The 22,486-nt window shown below is 46.0% G+C and overlaps 1 protein-coding gene across 1 annotated transcript in view; it reads left to right on the forward strand.

The window, feature by feature from the left end:
- The first annotated feature begins 6,398 nt into the window (after positions 1-6,398).
- ADRA1B (adrenoceptor alpha 1B) overlaps positions 6,399-22,486 on the forward strand; it is a 52,611-nt gene continuing 36,523 nt past the window's right edge. The window contains exon 1 of the mRNA XM_012644801.1: positions 6,399-7,529. Coding sequence (XP_012500255.1) covers positions 6,581-7,529 — 949 coding nt within the window. The 5' untranslated portion in view covers positions 6,399-6,580. The remainder of the gene's footprint in view (positions 7,530-22,486) is intronic.

The raw sequence follows: 22,486 nt of genomic DNA on the forward strand, positions 1-22,486 counted from the left end.
TGTGCCATGCTGCAGAAACAGATGACAGCAGCCACAAAAACAAGTTGTGAGCCTGGAATTAAATCTCCCAGGTACCGACTCTGCCTCAGTCAAATTTCTTCCCTTTTCTGGTCCTTTGTGTCCCCCACATGTAAAATAAGAGCATTAGACTAGATGAAGGGTTAACAGACTTTTACTGCAAGGAGCCAAGAGAATAAATATTTCAGGCTTTGCAGGACAGATGGTCTCTGTTACAGCTACTCAACTCTGCCATTGTAGCATAAAAGCAGCCATAGACAATATGCAAACAAATGGGCATAGCTGTGTTCCAATAAAACTTTATTTACAAAACCAGGCCCAAGGCTGGATTTGATCCATGGGCTGAAGTTTGCAGAGCCTGAACTAGATGGTCTCTAAAACTTTCTGGTCTGACACTTTGGTAGTCTGTGATCCTTGCTTGTGGCAGTGAAGCCCAAAGGGGTCAGTGCCTTTAAAAGCCAGCCGTAAATAGCCTATTGCCATAAGGTGTGTGTGTGTGTGTGTGTGTGTGTGTGTGTGTGTGTGTGTTTTAACCTTTGATGATTTAGAACATATGATTAGAAAGTAAATCCTGGCAGTGGCAGTACCAAGGCAGCTTGGTGGCAGGGGCGGGGGGTTAGCCCCAGTAAAACCTCCATCAGCTCCCTGCCCTTGGTCTTTGATGTGGACAATGACATCTATCTTACGGAGGTCATAGGGCAAACAGCTGCACACCCACCTTCAAATAGGATCACACCCTATAGAACTGTTCTAGAGAAATTCTGGACTCACCACAGATTCCTGGGCAAAGAGATGGCACAAGCCCACAGCCAGCCAGAGACAGCCAGAGTCATTCCAGAAAACAGCAAATGCTTCCCTTCACCCTCCACTCTGTAGCACCACAGATTGGTTTTGCCAACCTGTTTACACTACCCCACCAGAATAGCTACTGGGACATACAAGAGAATGGACCCGCTTTCCGGTTCCAGAGGCAGCGCCTTTCAGAGCCTTTCAGGTTCCAGAGCTGGCGCCCTGCACCCTGACACCCAGCCCCAGCTCAGGGCCCCCGGGCTCTCTCCAGACATGTGACATGAATTCAGGCCCTGGATGACTTGGCAATTTGTCTGCACCAGCCTGGTGTAAAGGGATGCAACTGAGCACTGTCTACCTTACCAGGGAGCGCCATGCCACTGGAAGTTCTGGGTTGGGGGAATCCGTGCTCACCAAAGAGTGACAAGTTGTGATTACCAGAAAGAAAAGCAGTTTTTCCCAGAGGGAGCTGAAATTCCTCACTCTTGGGAGCCTCTGACCTGCTGCCTTTAGAGGTAGAAGAAATGCCTCTGCTGCAGCCAGTGACCCTGCTCAGGAGAAAGGATGCTTCTCACCCTCCACCCAGGGTACCGAAGGGACAAAAATCCTCCGTGGAATCCCCACAGGCCCCAGCATACCTCATGAAGATGCCTCACTCCTCCAGTTCCTTTTTTGTTTTTAACCGCATTTATGGGATGCTTTGTATTCCAGCTGCGCCTCCTGCTAGTCCTACGACCTCATGCAAGTCATTTAACCAATCTGGGCCTCAGTTCCTCATCTGTAACATGTCAATAATAATAGTATGTACCTCATAATATTATTGTTAGGATTACATGAGATAACGTGCATAAGGTACTTGGGGCCCAATGTCTGGTACCTAGTAAGCACCTAACAACTCTTGGCTGATAGTATTACTATTACTCTGTGCTAGGCACTTTGCACACATTATCACATTTAATCCTCACCATAGCCCTAGGAGGTAGAGACTATGATGATCTTCATTTCACAGGTGAGGAAACAGAGGCCCAGAGTGGTTAAATGACGTGCCCAAGGACACACAGCTAATAAATTAGTGGAACTGGGACATAAACCCAGATCTGTTTGATGCCAGAGTTCAGGTTCTTAATCACTTTACTCTCCTGCTCAAGGTCACATTAGTAGGTATTAAATGATAGAAATGGGATTAGATTCCAAGTTGGCTCTCAGCTCCTCAGCAGAACCAGCGCTGGCCTGGGAGGCAAGGAAGACTAACCCTCTCTGGAACCTTCCCTCCCAGACAGCGATACCTTGCCCTCCCCTCCCTGACCTCTGCCTTACTCAAGACCCTGATCACATTCTGTTTTCTGCTGTTATTTCCTTCAGGCTAACACTGAGCCTTCTGCTGCCCTTTTTTTTTTTTTAATCTCAGTCTGGTGCAGGGAGAAGGATGTGAGCTTTGGAGCCAGACAACAATGCTTTGAATGCCAATGCTGCTTACTCACTGAATGGCCTTGGCCATGTCACCGAACCTCTCTGAACCTCAGTTTCCTCATTTGTAAAACGGAGAGAATTCCTCTCTTGCATTGTTGCAAAGATTTGCATAAATGCACATGGAGTACCCAGCACAGTGCCTGGCACATAGTAGGTATTCTCCAAAAGGTGCTTTACCGTTATCATCTCCCACAGCACCTAGCTCTGTGCTACATTATTGTTTGCATAGTTTCATTCATCTTTGATTGACTCATAGCACCTAGCATGGTGCCTTACACAGAGTAGAAGCTCCCTGTTTGCTTGGTTGAATTAAAAACTGGACACAGCTGGAGAGAGAGAAAACTATGCAAAACTACATGATCATGGGTGAGAGATCTCCTCCCACAGATGCCCTAAGAAGATCCCTGAATCTCCCACAGCCTCAGTTTCCTACAGGTCAAATTTCGTGGCAGCTTCTCCGAGAGGGTTCACAGAGATGGGAGTTTGCAACATCAGAGGCTTCTAATGCAATAAGATGGATAATGAAAAGGTTCTTCTTCCCCAAGCATCCAATGAGTCAGAGCTCTGTGCTTGGCTTTGCCCCAGGGAGTACCAAGAAAATGAAATATCGTCTGTATCCTCATGACACCTAAACAAATGGTCAAGTCCATGGGTCAAAAATCAGCCAGAGGGGTTACGAGGCATCTCCAGTGGGGAGAAGAGAGGGGCAGCCAGGAAAGGACCATTAGCAAAGGTTGTTGAGTGGGGTCTTGCTACATGGCTACTATTAAAGCTAATACCTATTTGCCTTGTGGTGGGATGTTTGTTTTGTCTTCATGAAAGATGCCAGTAAATGACAACATGTCTGAAATTCACAAGGATTTTGAACTTCTCCATCTGGCCCAATAAATTCTTCCACATCCTGACACCTGAATCACTACATAAGCCCTCATCTAGGTAACAAACTATTCTCCTTCATAATAAAGATGAACCAACTCTGAATCTCAAATTTGCTCTTTTTTTTTTCTCCTGGCCTTTTACCACCATAGAAAAATGTCTGCTAGGCTGAGTTTTCACATTGCAGCTGGTTACTGTGATTATGTAGACACAGCCTCTGTAAATTCAATGGTGTGTTGCTGGCTGTTCAATAGCTGGTGAAATTAATGCCCAGGGAAGTGGGAAATGGGCCACCACAATCAAAACTGTGGATTTGGAACTGGCTCTTCATTCTTCCCCACCCTTTCCCTCCCCACACCCATGCCTTTTTGCTAATTGCCAGCTTTATGCCAGATTTCTAGCATTGTGTTCCTCCTCCCTCTCCCCTTGGGAGTAAACCAGCTCAAGAGAAGCTCCACTATCCTAGACTTGAAGACACATGAGAATGAGTGTGTGACACCTCATTCCCACCTTCGTGGTAGAAGACGTGTTGGAGAAAGGACAGCAGATGCCTTCAGGGGCCGTTTTGCCCAGCAAAGGAAGCTGATCACCTGGAGCTGGAGGATCTCAAAGACCATCTGGGCCAGCCCCTATCTGCAGACAGATGAGTACATGAGCCACCCAGGACCAAGGACAACCTCTCCTTTTCTTGAAGATCCCTGGCAGAGGGCTGTCCACGCAGCTGCAGTCTCACACCCCACTGTGCAAACCATGAGCGTCTGCAGCAGCGGAAGGGGCACCTTCCTGTGGGCCAGGGAAACAGAGTTTGCTAACTAGCTCTGCACCTGACCAGCTTTGACGGCTTGTCGATGCCTTTGCCTCCCACACCACCTCCACAATGGGAAGATGGGCGAGCTAGGATCTGGAGAGCTCTTGAACATCTACATCACTATAAACCTGTAACTATCTTATTTTAAAATCTTCAAATACAGCTTAGGCCAGTTCAATTGAAATAAGAAAAGAACATCTATTTTCAGAGCTGTCTCTACCACAGATTTCTTAACCTCTGAGAAACCCCTTGAAATTGTGTATTTTGTGCATTTGAGAAGTCTGTACATGTTGGTGGGAGAAGATTAAAACCTTAACCAGGCGTGTGACAATCACCTGCCCTCCTTCCCAAAAAATCAAAACAAAAAGAGGTTAAGAACATACCTCTAGGTTGAGGAACTTAGATGTAAATGGTTTCCCCACTGCTGAATATCAAGTTAGAGACAGTGTCAAAGGTGAGAGGTGAGAAGTCTGAGATGCAGGCTGGTGGGCTGTAGGAGAAGGAGGTGTCAGGCTCTACTTTTCCATCTGCGGCTGCCACTGCCCATTGCTCTGCCACATTTCTGCTAGCCTATGACCTCAGGAATCAACCAACTTTGAACCACCGATTCCTCTGTCAGTGGAGCATGGTTATGTCTCTCTCAAAGAATTGCAAGGAATGAAAGATGAGTAACTGCTTGGCTATCCATAGGAGCTCAATAAATGGGAGTCCCCTCCCAGTATCAGTAGCTCAGGCCCCAAAATTTACTGTTTAAAAGACAGCTCCATCTATAAAAGTCATTCTGTCTCCTTCCTTCCCCTGGGGGTGTCACAACAGCTAAGTGTTACTCCGGTGATGGGCACATTTATAGCCCTGACTCAAGCCATGTAACAAGAACATTTGTACCCCTTAATATTTTGAAATTAAAAAAAAAAAAAAAAGCTAAGTGCTCAGCTTTGGAACAGAACCACAGTTGGGTTCAATTCCTAGCTCCTCTCCTCCATGGTTATGTGGACTTGGGCAAAGAGTTAAACTTCCCTGTAGCTTGGTGTCTCATCCACAAAATAGAAACTAGGATGAGAATAGTCCTTCTCTCATAGAGTCATGCGAAAATGCAAAAAGAACTTAGCACAATGTCTAGAACATGAAGGTGCTGGATAAATGTTAACTAACGTAATGTTCTTCCTCGGCTTTTTTTGGCCCATCCTTCTCTCCTAAGTATCACTCACCCACCTCTGGGAGAGTGTCCCTGTAGCTGAATGCCCAACATAGATATCAGACAGAAAATTAAAAATTCAACAAATAACCAAGATCCCCTAAGTCCCTTCCCCAGATGCTTGGAGGGCTCTTACCCTCCTCACCTCCTAGTCCCAGATAGCCAGCCAGCTTCCTCCCTCATTTCCTTCAGGTCTCTGCTCAAACATCACTTCAGTGTCATTCCAAGCACTCAATCACAAGTTTAAATCATTCACACACACACACACACACACACACACCCCACTGCATTTCCCCCTCCTTGTTTTATTTTCTCCCCAACACCTGTCATCATATGACACACCCAGTAATTTGCTTATTTATTGTTTATTGTCTGTCTCTTGTCCCTAGAATGTAAGCTCACAGAGGGCAGGGGTCTTTGTCTATTTTGTTCAATTGCTATGCCCACAGCACCTAGAACAGACCCGGTACTCAGTAACACAATTCCTTTAGTGAACGAGTGAGCATCTGAGTGAATGAATGAATGAATGAATGCAGAGAAGCCAGGTTTTATTGAGACCAAAGAGGTTGGTACGGGGGAGATAAAAATGGGAGCCCGTCTCAGATCTGACTCAAGTCCCTTTCACCTGCCTAACCCTAGAATTCTTCCTCTCTCAGGAGCCAGACAGGTTGCATATCCCGGCAAATCCGGGGCCTGACTCCAGGAGCCCCTATTAGAGGTAAGCACCCCCAGCCCGCCTTTGAAACTGAGGAGTAGATAGGAGGGAAAATAATCCCAGCGGGCCACCGCAGGGTGTGTGACCGGGGATCTCCACGCCCAGGTCCCTCCCCCACGCCCACCGTGCACAGGGCTCGCCCCGGGAGCAGCGGGGGCGCGGCCGGCCTCCCGGCAGACCACGGTGACGGCGTCGGGGCTGCGGGCGCCTTGGCTGGACCCGCATTGCCCCCTAGTGCCGCGCGGAGTCAGGGCGCCGGGCTCCCCCGCCTGATGTCACCGCCGAGCAGTCAGCCCAGAGGTGGCTCATTGAAAGCAGACCCTCCTCGGCGCTCGCTGGGCGGAGGAGGCGCCGCGGTCCGCAGCCCCGCCGCGAGCCGGGCAGGCCGTGCGCCCCTGCCCCGCGCCCCCCTCCGCTCCGCTCCGCTCCCGCCAGCCCGGCCCGGCGCGCCTGACGTGGACCATTAAACTTGGAGCTGCCGCCTCGTCCCCTCTCTCCTCCTCCGCCTTCTGACAGGCGAGCGAGCGGCTCGGTGCAGGCAGGAGACGTGCTGCCGGGCTGGGCTGCCCGGGGGAGATGACTTCTCGCCGGGAGGGCGCCTCTGGGAAGAAGACCACGGGGGAAGCAAAGTTTCAGGGCAGCTGAGGGGCCTTCCCCGCAGCCCTTCCGAGCCCAATCACCCTCCTGGCTATGGAGGGCGGACTCTAAAATGAATCCCGATCTGGACACCGGCCACAACACATCAGCACCTGCCCACTGGGGAGAGTTGAAAAATGCCAACTTCACTGGCCCCAACCAGACCTCGAGCAACTCCACACTGCCCCAGCTGGACATCACCAGGGCCATCTCTGTGGGCCTGGTGCTGGGCGCCTTCATCCTCTTCGCCATCGTGGGCAACATCCTAGTCATCTTGTCTGTGGCCTGCAACCGGCACCTGCGGACGCCCACCAACTACTTCATCGTCAACCTGGCCATTGCCGACCTGCTACTGAGCTTCACGGTCCTGCCCTTCTCCGCTGCCCTGGAGGTGCTCGGCTACTGGGTGCTGGGGCGAATCTTCTGCGACATCTGGGCAGCCGTGGACGTCCTGTGCTGCACAGCGTCCATTCTGAGCTTGTGCGCCATCTCCATCGATCGCTACATTGGGGTGCGCTACTCTCTGCAGTACCCCACGCTGGTCACCAGGAGGAAGGCCATCTTGGCGCTCCTCAGTGTCTGGGTATTGTCCACGGTCATCTCCATCGGGCCTCTCCTTGGGTGGAAGGAGCCAGCGCCCAATGATGACAAGGAATGCGGGGTCACCGAAGAACCCTTCTACGCCCTCTTCTCCTCCCTGGGCTCCTTCTACATCCCTCTGGCCGTCATTCTGGTCATGTATTGCCGCGTCTACATCGTCGCCAAGAGAACCACCAAGAACCTGGAGGCAGGAGTCATGAAGGAGATGTCCAATTCCAAGGAGCTGACCCTGAGGATCCACTCCAAGAACTTTCACGAGGACACCCTCAGCAGTACCAAGGCCAAGGGCCACAACCCCAGGAGTTCCATAGCTGTCAAACTTTTTAAGTTCTCCAGGGAAAAGAAAGCAGCCAAGACCCTGGGCATTGTGGTCGGCATGTTCATCTTGTGTTGGCTACCCTTCTTCATCGCTCTACCACTTGGTAAGTTGGGGACTGGCAGAAGGGGACTGGGCGTTTTCGGATCTTGGGTTTACCGATGAGCTCACTCTAAAGTTTTTTGTGGATCATGTTTCTTATGCAGTCTGCGTGTGTTTGGAGATTGACTAATATTGTTTGTTCTGCAAAGGCTTTGCAGATTGGGGAGCTGGCTAAGTACCAACTCAGGTGTTAGTGGAACACACTAAGGTACTAGCCACTAGAAATAGAACCACGGGAGGAAAATCTGGTGTGTGGAATGACTCATTCAACAGCCTTGGCTTAATAATTAAAAAGGACACTGGGCTTGAACATCACACTGGCATTATTTCGGTAGTAATGATTGTGTCGGCTAAGACAGCGTCACTAATGCAGCATACAAAATAGTTTGTAGTTACTGCAGACGCAGCATTTGGGAAGCAGGGAGGCAGCTCACACACAGGCGGTGTTCATTCAGCATTTTCAGGGCTCTTGCAGAGGCCACGCTTCTCAAGAGCTTTGCAGAAGCTGCATTCTCCCCCTCCTCCCTTCACTGATGGCTATTTCCTCAATGAACTACGGTCATTATCACTTAATAAAGAGCATTTCACAGCCACACAGCCCCAACCAGCCTTTAAGTTATCTAAAGCTTGAGATTTGAAAGAGAAGACGACTATAGGGTCTTAGAGTTTTCACCCCAAAATGTTCCTAACTCTAGTGATTCATGGAATGCCCAGAATTAAATTATAGTTGTCCCTCACCTTCAGCTGACAGACAGCATATCCTGGTAAGCTGGAATTCAGTCATTCAATGCGTCCCTCTCCTCTTGTAAAATTGTGTCCACCTTCTTTTTGTTTGCTGTTCCTACAAACTGTGTGGTTCAAAAGGCTACCTGCTTTTTTCTAAGGAAGAAGGCAAGGTCTGGTTGGGAGGTTAACTTAGAGGGGGGTATGTCCACACAGGTTGGGAAACCCATGTTCCTCCTCTCAGGCGGTGTGATGTGCTTAGATTTCTTCCCATGTCTCTGGGGGGCACTACAGAAAATGAATGGAGGGAGGTGACCATGGCACAGTTTTGTGCCATGATATCAAGAGAGGTAACAGCTGTTACATGCTGGGGACCACATACACCTGCAGTCACACCAGGGTCTCAGTCCTGAACATAACCAAATCTCTCATGCAACTAAAAATGCAGAAGACACATTGCTTTCAAGAGAAAAAGGCCAATGGAAAAGAAAACAAACTGATATCAAGAGTTTTCATTTAAAAAGAAAGAAAGAGAGAAATATATATATATATATAAACAAACTGTTTAACCTACTCTCTGTGGCATCTTTTCTAAGGCAGGCTTTCAGGCCAATGGCTTTCAGAAATATTTCCAATGGTAAGTGTTAAGTGGAAGGGATTTGAAGTTCTACCCCCCAGGAGTAATCACATCCCACCACAAAGAAGCTTGCTTTTCTTTCCCGAGGTCTCAGAGTCCTTTTGCAGGCTTGTTGGGTTAATAGCACATGATGGCTCGCATTGCATTGGGCCATTACACATGGAGGTGTAATGGTTGCACATGGAGGTGTAATGGTTGCACATGGAGGTGATTTGGCCTCTTATTAGACACATGATCTTGGGCAAAGGCCCACTCCTGGGTGAGCCTCAATTTCTTCATCTACAAAATGGGGCTAATTAGTATGTGTTTCATGGAGTTTGTGCTTATGCATGGAAAAGACTCAGTGCAGTATCTGGTGCATAACAAACGCTCAATGAAAGTTAGCTGTTAGTACTACAAACCAAACCACGATCTCCCCTTGAGTATAACTGTGTTTTCTCCTTCTCTACTCATTTGCTGCTCCCACATCTTCCACTAAAGGCTCAGAAGAGCCTTCTTCCTTCTGCCCCTGCCCTCCAGCCTGCAGAGGCTGTGACCAGAGCATGCTCAGGAAGGAGAAGGCCCCAGGAGGATACAGGAATGGATCAAGGGGGCAGGCTTTGGCTTTAGGGGAGAGGGGCAGCAGCTCCAAACAGGTAAGGAGGCTTCCAGCAGGTTGCAATGGAAACAGCACTGCTCTGGTGGTCAGGAATGATAGTTTCCCATTTGAGCTTCACCATCAATTAGCTCTGTGACTCTAGGCTTGTTGCTTTGCCTCTCTGGGTTTCAGATCTCACAACTGGAGAAGAAGAAGGTTGAACTAGATCAAGGGCTCTCGAACTTTAGTAAGTATGAGAATCACCTGTGAAACTTGATAAAAACATAGCTGCCTGGGCTCAACCCCCAGTGAATCTGACTCAGTAAATCAGAGAGATCCCAGGAATCTACCTGTTTAATCAGCCGACCAAGTGATTCTGAAGTTCAGATCAGGCTTTGAGAATCACTGGCCAGAGGCTCTCTCAGCTCCCTTTAGGCCCCAGCATCCTGGATGCCACGCTTCTAAATGCTCCACAGCTCAGAACTTTCCAGCCACGTGGTGGTCTGGGATGATGTGGCTTCTCCCTGGATCTTGCCCTTCAAAGTCATCAAGCCCACCCTAGGTTTCTTCTCATTCACTTCACTCCCACTGTCTCTCTCCTTTCTGTCTGTGCCTTTCTGAGACCTTGTCCCCCTAACACCTCATGTCCTTGGCTTCTATGCAGTGGAAAGTAAGAGGTTCTTGCTACCCTGATGCTATCAAAGTTTGTTTCTCCTCTCCTTGCAATGAAAACTTTCTGACTACCCATGCCATGATCTCCCAGAGATCTCCCAATGTGCTGTCCTTCCTCCCTGGAAATCCAACAGGTGAGGAATGCAGACTCCAGGCCTACATAGACTCCAAAGGGCACTCAGGAGCTTCAAACAGAAAAGGTACTTAATTAATGTTTGCTTAATAATTCAGGAAGAGTATTCCAGCAAAATGGAGGTGTGAGTTTCTACTTCCTCTGAGCTGAAATAACACCCAAATAAAAGTAGCATGATGTGGAACAATAACTCCTTTGGAATCTGAAAAAGGTTTCTGATTCTAAATTTTCCATAAAAGGCTTTTCACTCATGAGGGGAGGAGGCAGATCTGGGGGAAGACGGAGCTTGGCAAACAGAAGTGCAGGTACAAGTAACTTCCAGTTGGTGATAGACTTGCAGGTGCCTGGATGGCATGAGATTTCCATAGCTGTGTTTGTTTTCTCCATGGGAGGGGAGGGTTGGGATTCCTCCTGGGGAGGAGAGAAAATAGCTATAACCCCTACAGGATCCTGGTCAGGGGCCCCCTTTGTTTTCCTTCATCCTTTATTTTTATTCTTGGGAGCAGAGTTGGGCTGCCTGCAGAGAGAGGCCTCTCAACTCCTGCTATGCTCTCCCCACCTGTGACACCCTCCCCACGTCCCCTCCACCCTTTCCCTGTGGCCTCAGACCAAGTTGGACCAGGGGCCAGTGTGCACCTACTCAGGAGCAGGGATGGACTCCACCAAACAAGGACCTCTTTATTTGGCCCCTGGAATCAGGCCAGGGAGGGACAGGGAGTAACTGGAATAGAATATAGCGGTATTTCTACTGCATAGGCCACGCACAAGATGTCCAAGAGAATCTCCAGCTGCCCAGCACTGTAATGAAGACCAACTTCCACTCACCCAGAGGAGGTCTGGGCAGGGTCTCAAGAAGCGACTGAGTGATCGAGGATGTGTACTGCTTGTGGGGGGAGGCGGGGCAGGGGGTGGGTAGCAGGAAGCGCTGGGCAGCCAACTGGTCGCTGGGCTTAGTGAAGTTGTTTAGAAAACACTGGAACCTTTCCTTGCTCCAAATCTTTCTTCTGTCTTTTAAAATGCTGAAAGGCACCAGGAAGCATTATTGAACTAACTGCTTTCCCCTCCAAATAAATGAAGGGCAATTTCAAAGAAACAGTTGTGCTCTCTGTAGTACTGTAACCAACGAGGAATCTCTCTCTGCATTGATTCGATTCTCCAGCCCTCTTATTCAAATTGGGGCTGATGAATTTCCACCTTCCACGTGTGCAAGGGGCAGTGAGTGAGGGTCCCAGAGATGACTCAAGACAGAACCGCCTGACAAACACATAATTTAATCCTCCAGCTCCAAGATTTCAAAACAAGGGATTAGAGTTGCCCACAAGGAAAGCAATTGGTTTGAGTACGTGGTGAGGGGGATAATTTTACACACAGGGAATCCTTCCAGGACGAGGGAAATCCTACTACAGTAAAATGCATTTGACCATGTATTAAGTCATTAATGAAGACTTCCTAAAGCATCTACTATGTGCTGGACGCTGTACTAGACACAGGGTTGTTGATCCAAAACAAACATGGCCCTGCCCGCAGCAGGCTCACAGCCTAGCAAGATCACATTATTATTGGACACATACTATGTACCAGACATTCTGCTTGCCTCCTTCAGACATTATCTCATTAATCCTCACAGCCACCCTGACAAGGGAAAGTAACTACTTCCTTTTTACAGATGAATATATTGAAGCTCAGAAAGGTTAAACTTCGTGTCCAGGGTCACAAAGCAGTTAAGTGATAGCGCCCAGTGTTAAATCCAGGTCTGTCAGAATAGGCCTATACTTGCTCTACTGTACCAAAGAGATGTGTGGCCTTTTTGCTTCCTGGTGGCAACCTGTTCTCATAGCAAATGGTCTCCAGGAAACCCAGAGCCATCCTGTCAAAAGCTAATCATGATGCTTCTGTTGCAAGACCCTGCCTTTCTTCCACTGCCTGCTCGCTCCTGAAAAGAGACCAACGCACGAAATGTCAGGGCAGGCCATCCATGTTCTGGCTTAGGGCTAGATGATCTCCACTCTCCTGCACTGTGTATGACAAGGGGCTCTCAGGATTGGGCACTTTGTCACTCACCCCAGGCAGAAGAAAAAAGTGGGAGGGACCTTGCCCTTCTTCTAGGGATGTGGGTCCACATCTTTAATCATTCATTTATTAATTCACTGAAAAAATATGTGTTTATTAAGTGGCTTCTATGTCCAGGCATTATACTAGAGACATAATGGTGAGCAAAACAATTATGTTCCATAGAATTTCGTTCTCATGGGGAACACAGATATTTTGAAAAACATGCACGCACACACACATAAAAAAAGAAACATGAATTCAAATTGTAATAAGTGACTTGAAGAAAAGGGGTGAGATGCTGTCAGGATTCTATAATAGGGATCAGTAGATCATGGGTCCCTGAGGGAGTCACATTTAGGTAGAGCCCCGGAAGTGTGGAGGAGCTAATTTGGTCAAGGAGGCAGCCAGAGGGAGAGGGCTGTGGGCAGAAGGAAGGTCCCAAGGTCCCAAGGAATGAACAGAACCCGGAGAATAGGAGGGAGGCAGCTGTAAGTTGAGGCTGGCGGCCTGGGCAGAGGCCGGGCCACGTGGACTTTTAGGCCACATTAAGGATTTTAGATTTTTATCATTAAGTGTATTGGCCACTACAGCAGGGTTTGAAGCAGTTGAAAGGCACCATATGGTCTCTGAAAAATGACTCGGGTCACAGTGTGGAGTGCAGACTATGCAATGGCTGTGGGAGATGATGGTGGCTTTGGCCAGGCTGGGGACAGTGGAAGCGGAGGGCAGACATCTTCAAGGACTTGGAGGTGGGCTGGGAATGGCGTAGGGGCATAGGAGGGTTAGTAGAGAAAGAAATGTGTCCAGGCTAACCCTGGGGTTGCAGGGGAGAGCTGCCTAGGTAGATGGCAGCACCATTTGCTGACAGGGGAAAGAGAGGGGGTAGGGGGTGAGCAGGCAGGAGGTGGCTAAACACAGCCAAGAGGATTCCTCCCAGGTCTCCCTCAGACCTGTCGGCACAGCCATTACGACTCCATGCTAGAAATGACCCACCAGACACTCTCATAAATTGAGTAGACAGAATACCCAACTCCAAAGCCAGCAGCTGTGAGCAACAGCAAACCTAGCTGCTCATCAGAAACATCAAGCAGGGGGCTATTTTTAAAAGTACAGATTCTTGAGCCCCACCATAGGACATGTTGTATCAGATTCTCTCATTGTTGTGCTGAGAATCTCAATTTTTAACAAGTTTCCCGGGTGATTCTTAATGCAGCCAACACAGCACCAAACTTCCCCATGAACCCTCTGGAATACTCTGCAGAGCAAGCGTCATCATGCCTGCCTTTACAGGCGAGGGAATTAAAGTTCAGAGAGATTCAGTAACTTGCCCAAAGTCACACAGATAGTAAATGGTAGACTCTATCAGAGTATATGTTTGACACTCAATAAACATTCATTACATTATTCCTGCTGTTACTACACTGCTTCTCTGGTATTTATCTGAGGTCTGGCACCCAAAGTTTCTACTGGCTCATGGCAAAATGAGAAAAAAAAATAGGAAAAAGCTGTGTTCTTTTAAAAATTAAATGTATTCCATGTAAATGACTGTTCTTTTATTCTAAAGACTATGTTCTTTCTATTTTGGGACACTGAAATAGCATTTCTTTGATGGAATGATGGTAATAGAGTGCGTGTGTGTGTTTGTGTTCTAATGTTCTACTTGGCAACATAAAAAGTTGGTAACCCTGTGTCAGCTCCCCTCCAAAAAATTGTTTTGAAATTTTACTGTGAGTCTCCTGAAGTCTTAGAATCATGGAAGACACCACGGTGGCTAGACACAATAAATATTTGTGAGGACAAAAACAGGAGGGATGAGAAGGAGGGAAGGAAAGAAAAGAGAAAGGAAAGGAGGGAGGGATGGAGAAATGAGTTCGCCTCAGTGTTGCTGGGAGAGTCAGTGCACCGGGCCGGAGGGGCAGGGAGGGGAAGGATGACTTGTGAAGGACTGTGCCTGTCAGGTGTGACAGGATGGCGATCAGTCATGGATGCACCCAACCCTGCTGGGGCGAAACAGGCCATGGAAACGCCAGCAGGTGCATGTGTAGCTGCAGTGCCAACACAGATGGGCCTATTAAGATCTGAGATGCAAGAGATGCCTTTACCTGGGTACGTGTGTGGCTAGTAAAAATGACTGACGTCCGCCAGGCCACACTGGGAAATTGTCCCCTCCCATGTATGCGGGATGTTTCTGCAGTCACTGTGCTCCCTGACCACATCTGATAATAATAATACTAATAGCTGCCATTTATTAGGTCTCACCGTGGGCCAGGCTCACTGTTACTGCGTGCTGAGGGTGCTCTCTCTATATCCTCTCTCATTTGCTCCTCTCCACAGGCTTGGGAAGTGGGCCCTGGTGATGTCCCCATTTTACAGATGAGGAAACAGCTCAGATTGAGTGACTGGCCTGGGGCCCCCCAGCTGATCAATGCTAAGGCCTGGATTCGAATCTAGGCAATCACATGGGTTCATTGAAGGTCTCCGAGATGTGGGGCTCTGAGCCTCCATTTCTGGAAGTGCAGGAAGGAACTGCAGAAACCAGAGTTTATTCTGAGAAGGAGGAAAGAAAGGGCATGTGGCTGCTGGTCATTCAGCAACTGGGAGGCACGGTATCCCAGTGAGAACACAAAGAATACAAAAATAATTGGGCCTTTCCTCTAGCAAGATAAGGCAAAATTTCTCTTTTATTATTGATGTTTCAGAAGACTTTTTTCAGCTACACAACTTCTTATTGGTAGTGTCACATGCATTTTTAAGGTTTTTATGAAATTTAAGGAAATACATAAAATTTGGAAGATTTGTTTCACAGCTTAGTTTCTGGCTGCATACATTTCAGACCTAGATTCACCTCCACCACCCACCTACATGTGGTGCCAGCACCACAGGACTCTCTTCCATCTCCGATCAGCCTCTGGTCCTACCTCTTGATGTCACAGGTCAGGTGAGCCAGCATCGTGGGCGACAGAGTATTTCTAGAAGCTGTTTTTTCACTTGGCAGTACCTCTGGCTAGTGATGACCTAGCTATATAGAAAGAAAAGATTGCAAACCACATAGGATATATTCAACAGAACCCAAACAAGTGTGTCTTAACTCTTAGCTAGTTCCCTTATGTAGAGAAACACAAATGGTATTTAAATAAGGAGGATAAGCAAGTTGCAGTTAATAGACCTGACTTCTGAAAACTTTGGCCATGGGGGAGCATTGCTAGGGCCCCTCTTCAGGCTTTGGAGGGTCCCTTGAAGAGAGGAGCCCTGAGGCTAAGTAAACACCTGTTGTCTGCACCCAGACACCCCGGGGTTGGCTCTTTCTAGCAACTCTTTGCTTTTTTTTTTTCTTTTGCCGGTTTTGACTTTTTCGGCGGGGCCCAACCCCTTGCTTACCTCGTTGTTCCCCCAGGTTGATTGATTGAATTATTGGGCGGGGTTTTGGGTTCGGCGGATTATTTGGGGTTGGTTTTTACTTCCGGGGGATTTTTTTCCCTTTTCCCAATACCCCTTTGCTTTTTCTTTCCCTTTTGCTTTGTTGCTTCTTTTTCCTTTTCCCCCCGTTGGGTTTCTTGACCCTTTTGATTTTCCAATTTTTGTTCTTTTTTAATTGCTTGTTTTTCTTGCCCCTTTTTTCTTGAGTTTTTCCTGTTTCCCCCCCCCTTGGCCTTGTTGGGGTTCCTTCTTTTTTTTTTTGTTTTGGGTTGTTTTTCCCTTTTTTTTTTGGGGTTAGGACTTGCCCGGCCCCCTTTCGGCGTTGTTACGGCCGGGGGGGGGGGCGGGTTTTTCTTTTTTTTTCCTCTGTGCTCAGGCATGTGTGCTCAGTACACTTTCAGTAAAAACAGTAATGACAGCTGTGACTCACGCGGTGTGTGCCAGACTTTTTCTACCATTTGGACCTCCTACAGCCCATCAGATAGGTATTTTGCCATTTTATAAATAAGGAAATGGGCTTAGAGGGGTTAAGTGTCTTGTTCAATTCGTTGAAATGACTACAAACCCATTACAAGGAGACTATCACGGACTGGTCTTCTAAAACCAAAATGCCAATCTGGGCCTGGTGGATAGGTGAAGACCAGCATGGACACAGCTTGGAAATCGGATGACGTCTTCATTCTTTACTGAAAGGCTGCCATTCCACCTGCTGCTGGGGGAGATCTTTGCATGGCCAGTTGGTCCCCAACTCCGCTCCTCTTACTAGCCCTCATCACCTCCCTCTCACCTCTGGGAGGGATATGGTCCCAGTTGGTCCCCGCAGAAGCAGAAAAGGAGGAAATAAATCTGGTGACCTTACAGCAGGACCAGATTAAGACTTTTAGAGGCCCAAGGTATTGAGAAGGGAATAATGAAATGCTAAATTAAAACATGCACACATATACACGCACATGTACACATACAGCACTAAGATAAAGGAAGGCCAATAATATTTTAATTTTTTCCATGAAGGTGACTTTGATTTCTTTAATGTCAAATTATTTCCCCAAAAAGTTCAGGTGCCCCAGCTTTGCTAACTCTCTAAAGACATGCTGGGTCTTTTTGTTGGGTATATAGCTCTCTACAATGGGGTGACCATACATCCCACTTTGCCCAAGAGAGTCCCCATTTGTGCCTACAATCAAAGCAGGATTATTATTGTTATCATTATACCCACCCCGATTCTCAATTTGAACAATAAAAAATGTCTCCCTATTTTAAATCCTGAAATAAGGGTATTTATAGTGGCACATCAATAGTACCCCAGAGCCTGAGATGACAAGGGTAGAGAAACTGACACCAACAGCTTCAATAGTCCGGAGAAAGATTCATCACGAGAGAGCAAAGCCACCAACCATTTGGGAAGGAAAGAAACACCTTACCATGTGTGTCGGAGTTATTGTAAATGTTGGTTTGAATTTTTTAAATAAAGTATTCATTTATTTCACTGCCCCTGATGACACGAGTGAGTGGCTGAGCTGGGATTTGAATCTACGGCTGGTTGGACCTAAATACTTAATGAATAAGTGAACAAATGAAAGAATGGACCAATTTCAGCACAAGCTAAATGGTATGACCCAAATGATGAGTGCCTCCGGAACACAGAGGAGGCAGAAAGAAGAGTGGGCTGAAAGGAGATTTGGGGGATAAGGAAAGTGAGCTGTGTTTTAAGGACTTGTAAGGCCAGAATCCCTGTGGAGGGAGGGGCCTCTTTACCCCATCCATCATCACCCCTCCTGGCATGACGGCATGAGTCAGCCCAGGGTACAGTAGAATCTGTCCTCATCGGCAGGCTTTGTTCTTAGGACTCTTGTCAACAGCCACTCTCGGCCACAGCCAACAGCAGCACCCCTGACCCCCCTTTGAACATTCAGGTGCCCCACTCTGGGGTGAGCACACCCCCTGTGCTATCAAAGTTGCACCAAAGAGCAGTTCGGTTCAAAATGTTCAGAAACAGAATGTTCTAGCATTTGCAAGTAGACCAGTCCTCGCAAAGCCCCATTTAGGTTTTTCCAGGGGTCTCTGCCCACAGTGTCTTGCTCCCCCCTAAGCTCTCTTTCTCTCTCCTCTTGGGATGAATTTAAGGCTTGACTTTGCATGTTTTCTGAAATTCTTCTTTAAGATAGAGTTTCCTGCCAGGCCAACATGTATCGCTTAGAGGCTGAGCTTAGCACCCTGGCCGTGCCCCAGAAGGAGGTTAAAATGGGACCAAGGGCAAGCCGGGCTCGCTGTCATTCGCAGGCATCGGCCCCAGGCTCACACCACCAGCACAGGGCTGGGCAGAGATCCAGGGAGGCAGCTGGTTGGGGAGGAGGAGGATCCACCAAATGGAACAACAACAAAAAAATTACATCTCCAATTCACATATTCAGGCCAATAATCGCCTCCTGGCATCAAGAGAAAGTGGTAGGGTCCCTTCTCTGTGCTTCTAGGGATATCCCCTCAGTGCCCATGTGTGACTCCCTGTCCCCAACCAGTCAGAATTTACCTTAATGCAGGGGCTCCTGGGCTTTGCTGTCTCATGGAGCCCTTCGGCAATCTGATGAAGCCCCTTCTCACTATAGACGCATAAAATAAAAGACAAAGGATTCCAAAGAAAGCCAATTATATTGAAATACAGTTGAAATGTTGGACAAACAGATTTATAATAGAGCAGTAAAAATGTCCTTTAACATATTAAATAAACAAGATGTAGCAGCAAGTCAAATAAATAACTACTATAATTTTGAAGTAGTGACAAGTGGAAATATTTCAAGATATCTGCAACAAATGTAATATGATATTACAAATCTGATTTCTATTGGTGACAAACCCTCCTAACTCTACTGTGGCTTGTTGCCTACATTCCTGTTGAAGGAAATGCAGACTTTCAGCCAAAGGTTAGTTTTGTTGTTGTTTTCTAGGGGAAAAAAAGGTTTTTTTTCCATCCGAGTCCTGGAATGCCCACCCCTACCTCCAGAATAAGAACCCTACCTTGGAACATTAAGGTAGTTCAGGATGTAAGATATCCTGTACTTTTCTTTCTTTTTTTTTTGTAACAATTTTTTGTAAAGAAAAATTTTTTAGTCTTAGGACCACAGGGAACTTGGAGTAGCAGGCCATCATGCTTTGCAACTATTTTGCGTGATTACTTGTAGCAATTGTTTTAATCAACTGGTTTGTTTATTTAAAAATGATGTATGGACTTTTATTCAAATCTGAAAGGAGAAAAAAGAGAACAACAAAAAATATTCTACCCTTATCAGATCCCAGATTTATATCCATCCAACACTCTCGGTCTTTTTCTCCAGGAGTAAACACCATTACCAGATTGTTTGTATATGCTTTCAGAAATATTCTACTTATTTGTAAGCATAAATATTCATATATGCATGTGCATATATTTGCATGTGTATGAATATGGAATGTGTGTTTTCACCCTGTTTATTTTTACCAATGGTGTCACTTTAGAAACAATTCAGTGAAGGTTACATTTTCCACTGAATAGCATATCTTACACCTCGTTCTATGCCAGAATGTCTAGAGTTACTGCTCTTTTTTTCATAGCTGCATAGTAATCCATTTCATGTAGTGTTTTATTTTACTTACCGATTTCCCAATTGAGTGACATGTAGGTTATTTTTGGTCTTTTACTATAAATGATGTTGCAATGAATACTCTAGTATGTATGTCTGTGCCCACATATTCAGGATAAATTCCTAGAAATGAAGTTGCTGGGGCAAGGAATATTTGGTATTTTAGGTTTAGCCTGATTACATTCAATTTTACTAAAGTGACATCTTATTTCAGCCCACTCTTCTTTCTGCCTCCTCTGCATTCTGGAGACACCCATCAATTCAGATCGCACCATTTAGCCTGTGCTGAAATTGATCCATTCCTTCATTTATTTATTCATTGCAATGCAATAAGAAATTTTTTAAATGGCAAAGTGTAAAGTGGTGTTAAAAGAAATAGGTTGGATCTATATTTACTCATCTATTAGTAGGGATGTTCATGATATCTGAGTAAAAAGTCAAGTCATAGAGTAATGTCTAATTCCATTTTTAAACGCTATTAACTTTCTTACTTCAAGGGATAGGAGGAGACTATTAGCTTTTTTATACCCTTTGTATTATTTCACATGTTGCAATGAGCAAATACTCCATCTGTGATTAAGAACACCAAATTAAGAAAATATGATACAATACAAACTGGGTTTCAATAGAATTACAGTAGGGACTATTAAACATTTTTATGATTTTAGAAGCAAAAACTGCAATGGCCAAAAAACAAGAGACTATTGTCTTTAGTCATTTTCAGTCTAATTTTACAGGTTTAATATACATATCCTGCTCTGTGATTACTAGCCCTAGAATATTTAGAAATTACTTTGGCGCCTTCCTCTGCTGGTGACAGCCCTGCCTACTCCCCTGGCTTGAAACCACGCTGTTAGGTTGCTTGTTGGTTTTTATTTTTGCATTTTTTTCAAAATGAGAAGAATATTCTCTCTCTTGGTAGCAAAAAATAATTTATACATAACAGCAAAGTATAAAAAAGAAAGCAAAAGTCACCCATAATCATACCACTGTTTTAGTCCAGTTGGGCTGCTATAACAAAATACCTTGGACTGGGTAATTTATAAACAACAGAAATTTATTGCTCAAGGTTCTGGAGGCTGGGAAGTTCAAGACTAAGGTCCTGGCACAGTCAGTGTTTGGTGAGGGCCCCTTTCTCATAGATGGTGCCTTCTGTGTGCCTCACATGGCAGAAGGGGAAAACGAGCTCTCTCAGGCCTCTTCCGTAAAGGCACTGATCCCATTCATGAGGGCTCCACTCTTGTAACCTAATCGTGTCCCAGATGCCCCTCCACCCAACACCACTGGACTGGGGATTGAGTTTCAACAGATGAATTTTAAGGAGGCACAAATATTCAAACCATAGTACCATCTATATATAATAACTATGTTGAATATTTTCCTATGGAACTTTCCAGAATTTCTTCAGTGTGTGTGTGTGTGTGTGTGTGTGTGTGTGTGTGTGTTAACACAAATGGAATCACACAGTGCTTTTCTCACTAATTATCAAGCATAGACTTCTTGTCATATCAAGAAATCTGTCTTTTCATTTTTTTTGTTTTTCTTATTCTTTTAATGCTGCTTGAATTCCATGATAGAGGGTACCATAATGAACTTAACCAACCCAGTTATGTAAGTAAGCCACTTATGTAATCAGGTAAGGCACACACTAGGCATCACATTCACAAGGTACAAGTGTAGAGTGAAGAGTATGCCTCTCTCACTTCTCTGGCCCCTCCACCATCCAATTCCCCTCCCTGGAGGCAACAACTTTTACCAGTTGCTTGTATATCCTTTCAGAGATGTTCTGTGCACATATAAATGTATTCATATGTTTTTTTTCAATGGAAATAACATTATAAACACTATTCTACACTTTGCTTTTTTCACTGAACAATCTATCTTGAAGATCTTTCCACAACAATATAAATAGAGCAGCTTCATCCTTTCGAATAGCTGCATAGTATTCCTTTTTATCCTTCAAATAGATCCTTGTGGAAGAACATTTAGGTATTTAAAATTTTGTATTACTACAAAATGATATTCTTATACATACTTCACCATTTTCCATGTGAGTAAATAGATGTGTAAGATAAAATCTTGGAAGTGGACTGTTCTGAGTAAGTTTTTCATTTTTATAAATATTGCCAAATCGTCCTCCGTAGAAATTGTACCAATTCATAACCAACAATTTTGAGGGTGAACATATTCACCACGTATGTTATCAAACTTTTTGATCTTTGCCAATTTGGCAGGTGAAATTTTTGTGAAAGAGGTTAAGCATCTTTTCATATATTTAAGATAAGCCATCCTCCTTTGACGTGCAATTTGCTTTTAGCTGTGATAAATATTCCAATGCACATGTTTTTCCCTTAATATTTTTTGTGCATCTGCCCTTCGGGATTTCCTTAGGATAAAGTCCACTTTGAATGGTTAGACCAAAAAGTGGACTCCTGGGAAAGGCCTTAGACACACATTGTGAAACTACCCTCTGGGAAGGGGGTAGCAGTTTGCACTCCCACTAAGTATGTTCTAACGCAGCTGAAGAAAACCACTTTTTATATTGATAGCCTCTCGTTGCTTGAGGCCCGAGAAGTTTCAGGCATCTACTGGAAAAGTCAGCTTCCCCCTAAGGTGATAAGATGGCTTGAAAGCTTCAGATCCTTCCAGCTAATTTGGTGTCAGCTTCCCAGAGTCCATGGCTAGCTAGCTGCCCTCTTAGAATGCACCACCCCATCCATCAGGGGAGCCAGAGACTACAGCAGCCTCAAAATGTGTGTATTTTACCCAGAACCCCAGAACAAAAAGCGGTCACCCACGGTGTGTAACGGATTTGATCTTTCGCACGGCTGCCAGGCCCACCACGGTCCACATCAGTGGTTCGAGGCTCGGGGCCGGCGACCCAATTTAAAACCAGAACAAAATAAAATGTTGTTGCCACCCCCAGGAAAACAACCACGTTTGAGGCACTCAGAGGATGAGTTAATAAAGAAGGATTCCTCCAGGCGGGTCCTACCCCACCATGGGGACCTGTGTGCATCCAGGGAACGCAGTGGACAGTCTATATTTAGACAAGGGCATGGCAAACGCACCACATTTTAGTTGCAAAATTCAAATTGGCCCTGGAAGATGCCAGGCTCACAAATTTCAAAAATGA

Source organism: Propithecus coquereli, unplaced genomic scaffold, assembly GCF_000956105.1.
Source record: "Propithecus coquereli isolate 6110/MARCELLA unplaced genomic scaffold, Pcoq_1.0 Scaffold220, whole genome shotgun sequence".
NCBI lineage: Eukaryota > Metazoa > Chordata > Mammalia > Primates > Indriidae > Propithecus > Propithecus coquereli.